The sequence below is a fragment of the Rhopilema esculentum genome, chromosome 12, assembly GCF_057945365.1.
Source record: "Rhopilema esculentum isolate cy_ngs chromosome 12, ASM5794536v1, whole genome shotgun sequence".
Taxonomy (NCBI): Eukaryota; Metazoa; Cnidaria; class Scyphozoa; order Rhizostomeae; family Rhizostomatidae; genus Rhopilema; species Rhopilema esculentum.
This window is the reverse complement of record NC_142826.1, coordinates 10,915,744-10,930,106: the sequence shown is the minus strand read 5'-3', so window position 1 is coordinate 10,930,106 and position 14,363 is coordinate 10,915,744. Positions and strand designations below refer to the sequence as shown.

Below are 14,363 nucleotides of genomic sequence, written 5' to 3'. Positions count from 1 at the left end.
TTTCAATTTGTTCTCCTCTCTTTATTGGGCTGTTTAGGGTTTTTTTACTTTCTTCTAACTTCTTCTGTTCTTATGAATTTTGATTGTACATTGCATTAGTTCTTTTCTGTAAATATCACACAAAATTCTTTGTTTGTAGTTTTAGTAAATTCAAAAGCTGTCATTTTGTTTATGCCCAGCAACACTTTGTTTTCAAGCCTTGATTGGTAAACTTTGTGACTTTTATGCCTTTATATAGGTCTTTTTGCAACTTCTTGTATGTTCTTGGTTTTTCATTCTATTTTTTTGAAAAATTAGATTTTTACTTCATCAAATATATCTTATAAACAGTTGGATCTAGATCATACAACTAAAGAGCTTTAAGAATTTGCTTTGTCATCAAATATTCAGCCCATCCTCACCAAGTTTCAAGGCCAATCTCCACTGATGCTTTTTTGTAGCATTCGTTTGAAAAATTTGTGACGACAAACGAGGAGAAAGAAAAATTTCACGAGAAAAGCGTTTGCCGTTCAAAAAATTTGCTTGACGAATAGTTGAAGTAGTTTCTACTTTTCATCAAGCAAAATTATTCAAAGTAAACATAGGACAATAGAATTGCATGGTTTTCTTAATCGGCCTTTGCAAGATGACATTCTCACAGCAACCGGAACTTAATAACAGTGAAACTAACTTCCAGTTATGTACTTTATTTGGTAGATTAAGTAATAATTCTTTTCCGCAAGCAAATGTAATTTTTTAATTTCCGAATTAATTGGTATTCACCTTTCTGATCTCTGTCTTTATGTAATTTGTGCACCCATTTTGTTGTGCTTATTTTTAAAATCTTGATTCCCCTTCCAATGTAAATATAACAGTATTTCTTCTTTTCTCATATACAAAAATCGTAAAAGACAGCTCTGAGAAAACATATTTGTCCTGAGAGCAGAGGTGATTTGGCACCGTATTTGCAGGGTGGCTAGCAAACCAAAAGGGCCCAGTTAAGGGTGTTGCAGACTTTTTTAAACCACACCCAGTAATGTAAGCATATCGTAAATTACACTCAGCCCAAATCAATTATGGATGGGTGTTGTACTCTATTTAAATCAAGGATTATATATATAATTGAAGTTGTGCAGTCCCCAACATGAAGGTTTTCATGTTGTTTCTGCTTCTGCAGCTCTTGTATGACCGAATGATGAAATGGTGGAATATGGAATGGCGGGCGCATGATCGCAAACCATGAAATCACTGATAACGTATGATAGATAACCGAATGACAAAATGATGTTTTACAGCGAAAATATATTTTAGTACCATAAGTAATCAGTACCATAATTTAGTACCATAACAATTGGCGGAATTATCATTTACACATTTCAAAAGAATAAATTCCCATGAATACTGCAAAAGTTCCACTTATCGAGGTCCCATTTACCGGTTGCAACGTCGTTTGGATACTTATATTTTTGTAAGAAACCACTTATAAACTCCAATACTAAGAACAAATCATTTTAGAGACTTTTTGTCGTAGATCTTTTAGTCTAAGAAATCTAATGGTATCACTTTATTTAAGATCTGATTATTCTTAGAAACTCTCAGTACAGATACAATTATGTAGCTTTTTTGTAAGAAATAGCTGTTTTGCGACATATTTTTAAAAAAATTGTTGTTTGTTAAATTTTGTTTTGTTGGAAGTCAGTGAGGTTACTTAATAATCATCAATCTTTTTGTTGTTTTGTTGAAAAGATTATTACATAGTTAAGCAGATATTAATGATATTAATGTTTTAGATTTTTTGGTTTGCAGATAAGGAATCCAATTGTTGCTGCCTTAGTTCGTCACATTTAATGATCTTAAAATGTGTGATCATTTAACCTCTTTAGAATAAAAATTTTTTCAGTAATAAAATTTTTCTCACAACCAAAATTAATTTGGTTTCGCACTGCCGGTGACAGCTATTGTTGTATATATTCTGCAGGGATCCTCCCAGACCGTCAAATTTGCCGAAAAAAAATCATTTATTTGCCAACAGGTTTGAAAATTTGCCGACCAGGCATCCCTTGATGGCAAACACCCTACGCCTTTGAAATATGATTTTTTCAAGGGTATCCACACCCCTCACGCCCCCTTTCATGCCGGCTCTGCTGGCCCCCCAAACAAAAAGTTGTATCTCGGTCCTTGGATTACGGAATGGTATCTGAAATTTGCCAAATTGCATATTGCGTGAATGCAAAATTCGGGATTTTGCATTTACCGGATCCATGAAACACAATTCATACATTCCAGATTTCGGTAACTGATTTTTGTCATAGATATCACCCCATAGAAACTTTCGAAGGAATAAACTTTTTGCGTTTCTTGGCGTTTTTGGCCTAAAATCGCGAGTGTTTGATACGCGAAACTTCTAGAAATACTAAATTTGGGAACGTCTATTTTTTGTATCAGGAATTTTGCTACCGATCCTCTTGCAAACTTTGATGATGAATGATTGTTTCGAACAAATCTTAATATTATTTTCATTGGTTTTTGTCATCATGTGGATTAAAAGTAAAAGGAAACAACCTCAGTTGAATAGAAATGATTTTCGCGCAAACGCGAAAGTCTGTTTTTGCGAAAGATCCTGTTTCGCTTATTTCATGAAAGTTGACCAAAAATTTGGCGCTTTTATCGATTGGAGACTTATATGTGAGAATTATATGTGAGAATATGACCTTTGGGGACATCTGATGGCGCATGGAAGGTAATTATTATATAGATTTATTACTTCTATAGATTTAAATATTTTTCTTATATTTTAGATTGTAAATTGATAAGTAAAGTTTGTATTTTATTTGGTGAAGGGTTTCTCGTGTGTGAGAAAATAAAAATGAAAAACGAAATGATTATTAGCTAGGAATGTAACAATGGCGACTCCAGACAACTACCTAACGACAACAACTTCTACAATCTCTACATATAGTTTCAAATTATTTCCTAGGAAGTAGGACAGACTTCTTGTCTTTGTGCGAAATTTGAAATAGATTTTCTGTATAGTGGATGTTGGTAACCGTGGGGCCTGTGGCCTGCGCGAAGACTTCGTCCCTGCGAAGTTGTGAAGCCAGCACGCATGTTAGGCTGTGACTGTAATATCTCAGTTTATGAAAATTTTCTTCTTCAACTTGTTTAGAAAGGGCCCGTTATTTATTTTTTGCTTTGCATATCTTTTTGCTATGCTTTGCATATCCGATCGCCACCTTGCCATCCGGGCCAGACCGCCCCTGCCTAAAAGTCTCCCGTGCGCTGAAATTTGATCGAAATCAGTGGAGATTGGAACGAGCAGAATTAAGTACGAACGCTTTAGCGAACACTATGAAGCAAGCGTCAGTGGAAATTCGGCTTCAGTGCGTCCAAACTATTGCTTTAAGCACAAACAATATCAGGTTTATATCAGGTTTTATCACGAGGACAGTCAGCAACATAGTGGGCTAGCAGCCTCAAATCTTGTGTTGACTGATAAGGTTAATCTGACGTCACGCCGTTGCGTCACAATGACATAAATATATAACACGACATCATACACTTTCAGTATCTCTATTCCAGCAGTCAGTGAATAATCAGTGTTGTCTTTGGTTTTGAGCATGTCTCCAATTAGTCAGCTTCAAGTTATAATCGACAGTATCACACGTAAGTTCCTATTGTCCTCTAAATGGCGACACAATGCGAAATTCTATGGACGACTGAAGTACCTCTTCACATAGTTCTTGTTCTGAATATTAATGTAGTCTTTGCTTCTTTGTAAACAGAAAATCCACTTAGGAACATTAGAATAGGAGCAAGATACTTGCTTCCTGTAAACCACATGTAAATATAACTTATAGTCTCGCTAGGCTTCCCTTTGCCATTCGTAAAGCTTATATTGTTAAAAATATTTATTGCTACTTCATTGAGATGTGAATAATGTGAGCAAACAATGAAATGCAGTACCAAGTGACGAAAACCATAGTCCATCTTACAGACATGGTAATAAAATGGTAAATTGCTCTATACGACAATTGGCTCTATAATATCGAGATTCTGCCTACTATGGGTCTTCGTGTACTACCTTGGCCCTTAAATTTATTACCAGACATTAATAAATGACCCTCTTTAAGGCCTTTAATAGTACCATACCCGCACTGCAATGGCAAAATAACTGCACGAGAATCCTTTCTTTTCTTTCAGAATTATCATATCAGGACCTGGCAATGCCCTTATGTTTCGGAATGGGTCATAACTCGGGGGAGCTTTCTTTGGCATACTTCACGGTGTCATTCGTCATCTCCATTCTCCTTGCAAAAGTTGTTTTGGCATTGACGGGTGGAATTGTCTGGTAAGTTTCATACATTGGCAGTCTAAATGTTTCCCTTATATTATACGATAGTGATGCATAGACTAATATATAGCCGCTAAGTTTGAAACAAAAACGAGAAACAATAGTCTACTTTTTGCGCGAGAGTACAAGTTCACTTGAAAGTTTCACTGCATGAATTAATATATAAAACGAAAAAAATATTGATTAAGGAATCAGCAAGCGAACGATGGCATCTTCGAGCACTTTGCCACCGCCCTTCAGCACAGCCAGCCTCAAACACGTGGTACTTGTATATATTTTGTCAATATTATGTTATGTCATTTTCGTACACTACAGCCTCGTGTTGCTACCGACAGGATCCATCTCAAGATATGCAGCCAAGATTTCAGTGGATTAAAAAGCAACGCTGAGCTAACACCGTGTATTAGAAGACTGATAGGTCCCTCTTGGACAAACCTCTTTGCCGCTCCTAGGCCAGTTTAAAGAAAATTGTAGCTGTGTTCCTTGCTTTTTAGGTATATTACAAAGCGAGTTAGAAGACACTCAATGAAACAAGTGGCTTTCGGTGCCGTAGAGGATTTGCAAAATCTTAGTAACCCAAACGAAGAGGATGGACGGGTTAGCAAACCAAAGGACAGGAGTGTACCTGCCGAGTATCAAGGAAGAATTCGCCCAGTAACAGAAAGGACTCCTGTGACACCATCTTTGCCCAAGCTTGGTTCCAACAGGAACGTTGAAAAGCCATCCTTTATCAAAGGAGACATAAACATAGACCCTGAAAAGTGTCAAGGTTTCTTTTCACGCGGAAGCATTACATTTGAACCAGCAACAGTTGCTGGAGAGCCGAGCAGAGTGAGCATAGAGTATGATGAAGAAATGAGCAAGTATCTGCATAAAATAATGAGGAAGAAATCCAGGTTAAACGAAAGATTCATCTATTTGCGTAACCCACTAATAATCACAGATGAGAATGTAAGGTATGTACAAATGAGCAAAGTTTTTTCGTTGAAACATATGTCGCAATAAAGCAATAAGATTGACGTGTAAGGCGGCTTCAACTTTCTTTTAGCAATGGAGGGGCAAAGCTTCCAGCTTTGTTAATCTTCCATGGATACCAAACCTGAATAAACTCTTCTCCATTCTCTCGCTTGTATCTTTCACTAACGGTAGCGTGACAGGATTGCGTCTTGAATATTTAAAGGCAGTGGCAGTGGAGCCGCAGAGGGGAGGCCCCCCTTGCGAATAGAGGGATCAGCCCCCCTAAGACAGGGTCCGTATATTGTTATGCAAATTCTTAACTCGACATTGTGAATCAACTCTTCAGCATGCTATTGAGGATAATTCAGTGAATGAGCATTTTCTATCAGCCTTCTAGAGTCGGTGAATCGTTTGAGTGATTCCATATACACAACAGTGAATCTTCAATCTTTAACAAATTGAAGTATATAGGTTGTGACGATGGGTGTGATATTGGGTGCGGCTTCTACAGCACAGCCTTCCTTCCTAACTTTTTAGGACGGCATCACTGCTACAGGGTGAATTTCAAGAATGGAAAGAGGCTCCTTTTCGAACTTTAAAAGGTAGCAGCCTGTGTCAACCTTTCTTGGTAAATCAGCCTTACTGAAGATCTTACCCATTTCAATCCCCCCCTCTTTTCACTAAGCAAAAGCACCGTGTGATCACCATTAGTTGACAATAAGGTTGAAATTTTTCAATCAATTCCTTTGTAGGTGGTTCGGGGTTGGTGTCTGCCTATCTCTTTGCGTTGTTTCAATAGCCCTTTCTCGAAGGTGAGTGCCTCGTATTTAAAATAAACACTTTACCTAAAAGCTGCAAATCTTACAGAAAGCCTTTATCATAGCCATAGCTTTTGTATTAAGGTACAGAGTAGGCCTTCTGTTCCAGTTTTTTGATTTAGCTATATTTGCATCGAAATTCGAGATTCAAAAATCATATTAAAGGGGTATTAAAGTAACAAAAATATTGCTTTGAGCTTACAGGTTCTTATAAAGTAGGTTATTATATTCTAGATTTATGTTTGTGGGCTTTGAAACGAAATTTAAAAGAATGCGCTTATTTTAGGATGGGTTTAATCTCTAGAATTATAACAGCCTCATTAATTAAGGAAAAACGATTTTTTCAAAAGAGCTGCATTTCACCTCTCGGGGGAAACGAGCAATTATTTTTAGAGGAAAACATTTCAGAGATTTTATCCACAAAAAATTTTAGTTAAAAGTAAATAGGGGAGTTTATACAGATCCATTGTGCAAATAACGACATTACACTATTCGACCATTACACTAGTTTTCTGTTCTTTTCTAGGAATCAATGAAAATTCATCACACATTACATCACATAACTCTTTTTTGTATAGTAGTTACAAATCCAGGCATTTTTGCTTCAATTTTACAGATACCTTGTAGATATTCAAAGTTTTAGAAAAATTTATTTGTGTTTAAATTCTTAAATAAATGCCTTTAACAGGATGAAAATGGCGGTAAAAAACATGAGCCAATCATAATACATGTCCTGCATGAAAAATCGAGGAGCTAGTAAGACCGAGAAAGTGAAACAAAAAATCCAGCTAAACAATCTTATGAATCCAGCTCAAAAATCTTGTGAATCCAGCTCAAAAATCTTATAATGACGAAGAAAATCTAAATTCAGATCATTATACAACTGGAACAGAAAATCAAATCTGATAGCATCCTAAACCCTTTCCCCTTGGAGATTTAATGTGCAGTGATACTTAATAATAATAAATTACCAAGCAGGAAAAAGTAACAGCTTAAACTCCTGTCAAAACTTGTGTAAAGTCATGATTAATTATATCTGTCAAAATATGTGACAAAGAACAAAAATTAAAATCCAAGCTGAAAAATAAGCTAATAGGGAAAAATGAACGCCATATTTGTACAAAGTGAGCAGTCTATACGAAATGTTGCATCTGCAAGACGAGCGAAATCAGCCTCGTTAGATTATGACTCGATTATGACCAAGAATGCAAAAGCAAAGTACAATATAAAAGGTAAGATACTCCGATCGGGAGCACTGTTAGGTTTGGTTGTTGCAGGTTTGGTTGTTGCAAGGCTACTTCCTCTTGGCTTGCTCGTGGGCACTGCAAATGGATCGTCGACGAAAATCGGCTTAGCAGAACCAGATATGTATTGGCAAACGCTCCCTGTTGCGCAAATAAAAGTACAGTTGGCGGGGCAAGCCAACACACCAGAGGCCCCTTTTCCGTACTTCACAGTACAACCGCCGCCAGTGCAACGTGACTCACAATTGGTAGATTTGCAATTGATTTCACAGCCTTTTCCAAAGCAAACTGGGTAGCAAAAGGAATTACTTGGCCCTGCACAAGTCATTTTACAGTTGTCTTTAACGCAATTTGGCCTGCATATAAATGCATTACAATCCATGTTGTGACAATTCTCTGTACAAGATTGGTCACAATCATTCTTCTGCAAAGAAGATGAACCACTGATATTATAAAATCTGAAAAACCTAGGCACAGTGAAACATACACCGTTATTATAAATTATAAACTCTCAAACCAATATTAGCAGTAACGGATGCCTACAAACGAATGCACTCGTGTTATATTTACCCGGAGTCTCGTCGACTTAAAGCATAACACTTTTGCTTCAATATAACGCCCGCAACCAAAATTTATTTACAAATTAGCCTTTGGTACCGCAAGTTCGTTTGGTCCAAATAAAAGTTGGTTTTCTCTCTTGGAGCGCGGATCGGTCAAAAACAAGGAACAAATCAACCGCGCCATTTTTCTCCCACTTTCCTTCCGATCCGCAGCTGGATATAATTTTTTGATTACCTTACGAGTATACCGTGCAAAATGCTATTTCTCCCCAGTGAATCCAAAGCCCTAAGTTTACATCTTCCAATAAAGACTTGCAATATGCAATCAAGCAAAGCGCAAAAACGCTGTTTTCTTAAGGAAGAAGTGCTGATTCCTTCACTAATAAGACGAGCAAAAGGGTGCACTGGGACAGATGTCCAGCAGTAAGTGTGTTTGAAAATATCGTGGATGGGGTGGGGGGGGGGTGGTGGTGTAGTGCTATCAAAATAGCAAAGGAAGCCCTTGCATAAAATTGTGATAAAGACAATAGCAAAGGTAGAAAGTGACTATGGCGTATAAGACTGTGCTTCCTTAGTCTGTACAGATGGTCCCAAAATCCCAGAGTGCTTATCGATAATCAAACTTACTGTATTTTGGATGTGTTTCCTTTCAAAAGTTTTTCTCAAGGGAATATCTTGGTTTTATTGCTAAAAGCTGACTTAAGCGTTGCTAATTTCAGAAGACCCTAACCTAGAAATTATAGGTATTGAAATTGTCCCCAAACATGCTAAGAGTTACATCGTGCTATGTTGGTATCGTCCGCCTACCGAGAATACAGACGCTACTACCTTTGAAGCTTTAACCAGAATAATAAAAAAGCTAGATGCAGTAGACAAAGAAATTATTCTCACTGGCGATAGTGGAAAACAATTAACAAAGTTTTAAACAAAAGTCAGTGCTCCACGACTCCCAGATCCGTCATGTATGAGGGTCAACTAATTGAAAAGCAGAAGGGAATTTCGGAAGCATTTAATAACCATTTCACAACGATAGGCCTTAAACTTGCGAAAGAATCGTAACTAAAGAATTTGATAACCCATTAAAATACTTCGCTGATGAAGATGCATCCACAGCCCCATATTTTGAATTTCAATCAATTACTATAAAAATTGAAATCACAAAATTAAAATGCATTAAATCTGCGGGTTATGATAAGATTTTCAGTTCAGTTTGTGAAAGACGCAGCAGAAATTTTATGCAAGCGACTAGCTGCTATATTCAACTCTTCATTCAAAATGGGTATTTTACCAGACACATGGAAAATAGCAAGGGTAACCTCTATTTTCAAGTCTGGTTCTAAAAGTGACATGGGCAATTATAGGCCTATATCAGTGCTATCTGTATTCTCGAGGTTACTGGAAAAAATTTGGGCACGATCAAGTCGATTTACATGAAAGAGCAAAAGAAATTTGCTTAAAGTCAACATGCATTTTTAAAGATGCATAGAACCCTGACCTCGCTATTGAACATAACAGATTCATGGTTTTCTAATATTGACAAGCACAGAATTAATATAAGCGTATTTCTCGACCTTAAAAAAGCGTGTGATACGGTGAACCACGGGATTCTTCTATCGAAACTAACCAAATACGGAGTGGAAGGGACATCTCTTCGGTGGTTCACGTCGTATTTAACCGGCAGAAGACAGTACTGTCAAATAAATGGCCACAGATCTAGGTTTCTAAGTGGATTTTTCGCAGAATTTTTCGAAGATTTTTCTCGAAAAGAAAAGGGTTTTTGCCAAAGGTTTACGGGATTTTCGTGAAGTGATATGTCCCTCAAAGGTATACGTTATGTTCGGAAATACAAAGATCGAGTAATTGTCTCTTTGAGCAAGAGGAAATAGAAAGAAAGGGACAGATAGACAATGTGATATGCAAACTCGCGCAATTAGAGTAATGATTTTGAGTACAAAAGACTTACAACTTTATCCTTTGAAATTCTATTTAATTTTTCAATTGATACCAAGAAAAATATTAAGAAAAAGCATGATTGTAAATTAAAAAAGGTGATGGTCGAAAAAAGGTGGTGAAAGTCGCGTTCGCGTAGAGTAATGAGGTCTGCATATATGTGCACTTTTATTCGCTTATTAATGCAAATGGTATACAACAGTAGCGCTAAAGCTTGAAGAAATACAATAAAAGCTTATCAGGCAAGCGGACTTACCGAAGGTGCAGAAATATTACAAGACATTGCTGAGCATCCACCACGGAGGCACTTGGAATTGCAGCCACCGCTGCTGCTGCAAGACATCCCGCAGACCGCTGCGTTACATTCCTGTTCGCATTTCGCGCTACCACTACATTTCAGATCACAGGGTGATGACGTACAATTCTGAACCGTAGTGGATCTACCCAAATGCATAAACAGTGGAAGAATAAGTGCGAGTGCGGTGTATTTCATGGCTCCCCTTTTCTGTATCTACAAGCTGAAAAACAAAATGACGTGTTTCCAATATCGTGGTTTTAGCATCTATCTGAATTTTCAGTAAATTACATATGGGGTTCATGTCTTTTTCTGGGATCAATGATGTATATCTAGTGACAGCTTTTCTCCAAATTCTATTGATGCAAAATGCAGTTCTTCTTAGAGTCTTCAGGGGTAAAGGTACAAAATCAAAATTTTCTTTCTCTTCAACAGGCCCACTGAGAGGGGAGCTACTTATTGCCCCTGGACCTGTAAGCAAAGAGGGGCCGCTGGAAAATAAGCTGTCTCTATTTAAAGTACGACTCTTAACAACATGGTGATTACACATAAAAAGAATATACATCAAAAGTAAATAAAAAAATTCTATGCATTTTGAGTCCATATAAAACGCATTTGGGTTTACTGCTCTGTGTAGTACGGGCCCATGCATACAATGAGAGAACATAGGTGCCCCCGTGTGGAGCACCTTTAAACGTAGAAACGGACACGACTTAACAAGACCCCGGAGTCGCCCATGTTTCGTTAGGATTTCTCTACTAGGTGGGTACGACTCGTAATGAAACTTACATGTTTCCTATGCTACAGCGGACTTTAAATCGACAATTTACGATAGCTGTAATTCTCTTGATTTTATAGTGACCTGGCTCAAAGACAGCGGCAGTTTGACGGTTGGACTTCAATCACAACTTTTCTTCGACTAGCCGCTCCCTCCTCCTTAGCTCTTCATGCTGTTTCCTATTCCGCATTCCGCTTTTTACTAGTGAATGATGGCATTGGAAGCCATTCAAGGTATTGTTTGCAATCACCAAACCTGATCAAGCTCTCTTGAATTCCAGCGAAATCCCCTAATCAAACATAAGGACAAGTTGCCTTTGTTTGAGCAAAAACCGTCACCAGCGAAAACCCCCTTTTAATCGTCACAATGATTTTCGTGCAAAAATTCAATCTTGGGTTCTTTGTCCACAAATCCCTCCGTTTTTCCTGTCACCCTAAAAACATAACAATACCGAAATACCCATAAGACATTACTGGTCGTTGCTGTAATCCTGATTTGTTGATACTTTTCGTCACGAGTAACTCATGTCCTTAACTAAGGGGCAATCGCCCCTCCAGCAGCAGTTTCTTTCTATTGTTTTAAACAATAGGCTACTATCCTTCTCCTCATATAAACAAAGGCTTGTCCTGAAGTTAATTAATTGTCCTTCGAGTAACTGATAAACAGCCTTTCGCATCTCACCTTGCGATGATGGAGACTCGTAGGAGCATAATTTAAAGGTTCTGTCGGTCTATCGCAACTTCTAATGCCTCTTGGTATAATGACACAAATTTTTTTGTCCTTCAAAAACATGAAAAAGGGTCTCATCTTCTTTTCAATTTCATCGTAATAAAGGACTGCAAAAAGTCGTCCAGCTGTTGACCAAAGTAGAAGTTGAACTTCCTGGGCAGCAAGAAAGTGAAATTCTATGCTTAACATGTCTGATAAACTGATTAGAAAATAAGTAGACAGATAAAGCCATGTTTCTGTCTTCTTAAACTTACCTGAATCCGATCATTCCAGTACCTGCCAGGTCTGCTGCGGCACAATATCTTTGCGGGAAATTATTCTGTTTTGCGTGGTGAAAGCACTCTACAAGTATACGGGGGTTTGTAAAGATAGAATTGTTTTGACAATAGCTGAGCGCAGAGCTCAGCACTTTCTTCGGAAGGGCGGTGCATCAGATGGAGGGGCGGTTCCACTTGGCCGCGCGTACAGAAGACTAGGAAACGGAAACCACGTACATACGTTCAACTAGAGATAGCATGCAGGGGCGGACTGGCTGGTCGGGCTATTCGGGCGATCGCCCGAAGGGCCGGTCTGTCTGAGGGCCGGTTGATAAAAGTGCAAAAAAATAAATTAGCTTAAAAAGTGAATGCGAGGCAAAAAAGTATACCCGCGTGTTGATCTGTTTGCCTTGAATTTTCAGAGACTTTGTGGGAAAGAATAAATATTCACGCGAGTACTCCAAAACAATCAAAATTATGAATTCATAATTGTCACCGCAGCCCAAACATGTAATATTTTCTCTTGACGGTATTTCCTTTCTGGCGACATATTATACTGTAACACCCCTGTTTCAATGCGATACATAAGATTTTAACCTGTCCTGATGTCTTTTTACTTAGCTTTTGCTTGAAGCTGGTCATGTTTGTGCCTAAGCACAAGCTATTGCTAAATGTAATAAATTTAAAAGTCCAAAAATTAGAGTTCACTAAGCAATTTGCTCTGTGATGTGAAGCAATGAAGAGGACATACGTAGAACCAGTGGTGTACCCAAGGAGGGGAATAGGGGGGTCCGAACCCCCCCCCCCCCCACTTGTGATCTAAAATGTGATTCTCGAGATTTGTCCAAAAACGATGTAAAACTCATTGAGGTGGGGGGGGGGGTGTAGTATACTGTATGCTTGACAATTGTCAATGACAATTGTAGAATACTTTCCTATTTACTGTAGCGAACATGAATCAAATAATGGCGGAAAATTTTGCAAAAAGGGCGTTTCTCTGCATTTGCGAGTGTTTGAAGGGCGTGGTCCAAAAAATTTCTGGGGGCTGTGCCCCAGACCCCCCCCTCCACTTCTCCGGCCCTGGGTACGCCACTGCGTAGAACAAGGGAAGAGCAAGAAGACTTCAACCAAAGGTGATGCACAGAAATTTTGCGAGGAAAAGCTGCGAGACTTAAAAAAGGATTCAGCTACGATACAAAGCTTTTTTTATCAGGCAAAAGCCACAAACGTCACAAAAAACAGCAGGGTCTTGCTCTTGCTCCTTTCAATAAACTCATACAAGTTTTTGTAAGTTTATTATTAGGCCTATACTATCACAAGTCAAATGCACCCCCGCCCCACAGGGGTATGGTGCTACACGATAAAATTTCAACAGGGGTGCCCATTTTTTGGGGTCAGAAATTGACAAATCGATATTTTGGGCTGCTGAAAATCATTGTGGTTTTCCGGAGGATTAGAAAATTATTTGTCACAAGTGGAGTGTGATAGAAGCTTTTCCGCTTTAAATATATAAAGAACAGATTACGTAGTAATTTTTCGCAGCCAAACCTGGAGTCCTTCATGTTAATGTTCTTAGAAAAACACCTGTTAGATGACATCCTGAACGATCACATTATCAACATATAAGAACATATTTTCCGAGGGGTTTTTTATTTGCTATTATTGTGGGCCGGTTTGATCAAAATTTGCCCGGGCCAAAAAAATTAGCCAGTCCGCCCCTGATAGCATGACCACCAGAATCAAGAGAACAGCTTTGAAATCCCGCGAAAATTTGCAAACAAATATGGCAGTTCAGGGCCTAAAATAAGAAATTTGTACAGATCCACATTTTTTATAAAAATTGGGCGTGGTAGCTGGGATTGGCATAATGGGGGTGGCAAATATAGAAACTGTCATCATAAGGCAAGTAATATGTCCTAATTGGGCAAATTCTTAAATGAATGAAGTATAAGTAGCAAAAGCTGATTCTTTTCAATAAATGGTTTGGGTTAATAAGAAAAGTAGCTACATATAGCGGTCCTAATATGTGAGCAAAAAGTTAGCGAAAGGAAACTCTTTTACATGGTTTGTTCGGATCTCTGTCAAGGTTATTTTTTATTTCCTTTCACCTTCAAAAACTCCCTTAAATCAGCCTTGCTTCCCAGACTTTGGTGTTTTTTGGTTTTTTGGAGCCATATCTTTGCAGCTTTTCTCGAAACTCGAAACTTGCGAGATCAAGCATATTTATTGCAATATTCATATCTTTGTTAAGTTTTTCTGGAGCTATGCTGCTTTCCCCACTTGCTTCTATCTTGTTGTAGGTGAGAATCAGCCTCTCTGCATGGACAGGATTAGGGTTTGCTGAGAGAATCCGAGCCATTGTCTTGTCTGGTAGAATTCCACTGAGAACAAGTCTCAGATCTCTGTGATCTTAGTCGTTTATTTCTCAAAATTTAATGTATGATT

General features: G+C 38.2%; 2 protein-coding genes across 5 annotated transcripts; one reads left to right on the top strand and one right to left on the bottom strand.

Annotated features, from left to right (window-relative positions):
* The first annotated feature begins 363 nt into the window (after window positions 1-363).
* On the top strand, window positions 364-6,745 carry LOC135681431 (uncharacterized). 2 transcript variants are annotated; one of them, XM_065195911.2, is made up of 5 exons: window positions 364-3,642; window positions 4,180-4,327; window positions 4,825-5,286; window positions 6,040-6,099; window positions 6,632-6,745. In XM_065195911.2, the coding sequence occupies exons 1-5, from the start codon at window positions 3,597-3,599 to the stop codon at window positions 6,639-6,641; spliced, it is 726 nt and encodes a 241-aa protein (XP_065051983.2). In that variant the 5' UTR covers window positions 364-3,596; the 3' UTR covers window positions 6,642-6,745. The 2 variants fall into 2 exon arrangements, with proteins under 2 accessions (XP_065051983.2, XP_088967815.1); XM_089111689.1 differs by having other exon boundaries at window positions 364-4,327.
* A 143-nt stretch (window positions 6,746-6,888) lies between these two features.
* On the bottom strand, window positions 6,889-12,074 carry LOC135681432 (uncharacterized). Of its 3 annotated transcripts, none has more exons than XM_089111691.1 (3): window positions 10,944-11,561; window positions 10,116-10,377; window positions 6,889-7,773 (listed from the first exon to the last, which is right to left on the bottom strand). In XM_089111691.1, exons 2-3 carry the CDS (start codon window positions 10,350-10,352, stop codon window positions 7,288-7,290), a joined length of 723 nt encoding a protein of 240 aa, XP_088967817.1. In that variant the 5' UTR covers window positions 10,353-10,377; window positions 10,944-11,561; the 3' UTR covers window positions 6,889-7,287. The 3 variants fall into 3 exon arrangements, with proteins under 3 accessions (XP_088967817.1, XP_088967816.1, XP_088967818.1); XM_089111690.1 differs by lacking the exon at window positions 10,944-11,561 and adding an exon at window positions 11,916-12,074 and having other exon boundaries at window positions 7,111-7,773; XM_089111692.1 differs by lacking the exon at window positions 10,944-11,561 and adding an exon at window positions 11,614-11,883 and having other exon boundaries at window positions 7,111-7,773.
* Window positions 12,075-14,363: the final 2,289 nt, after the last annotated feature.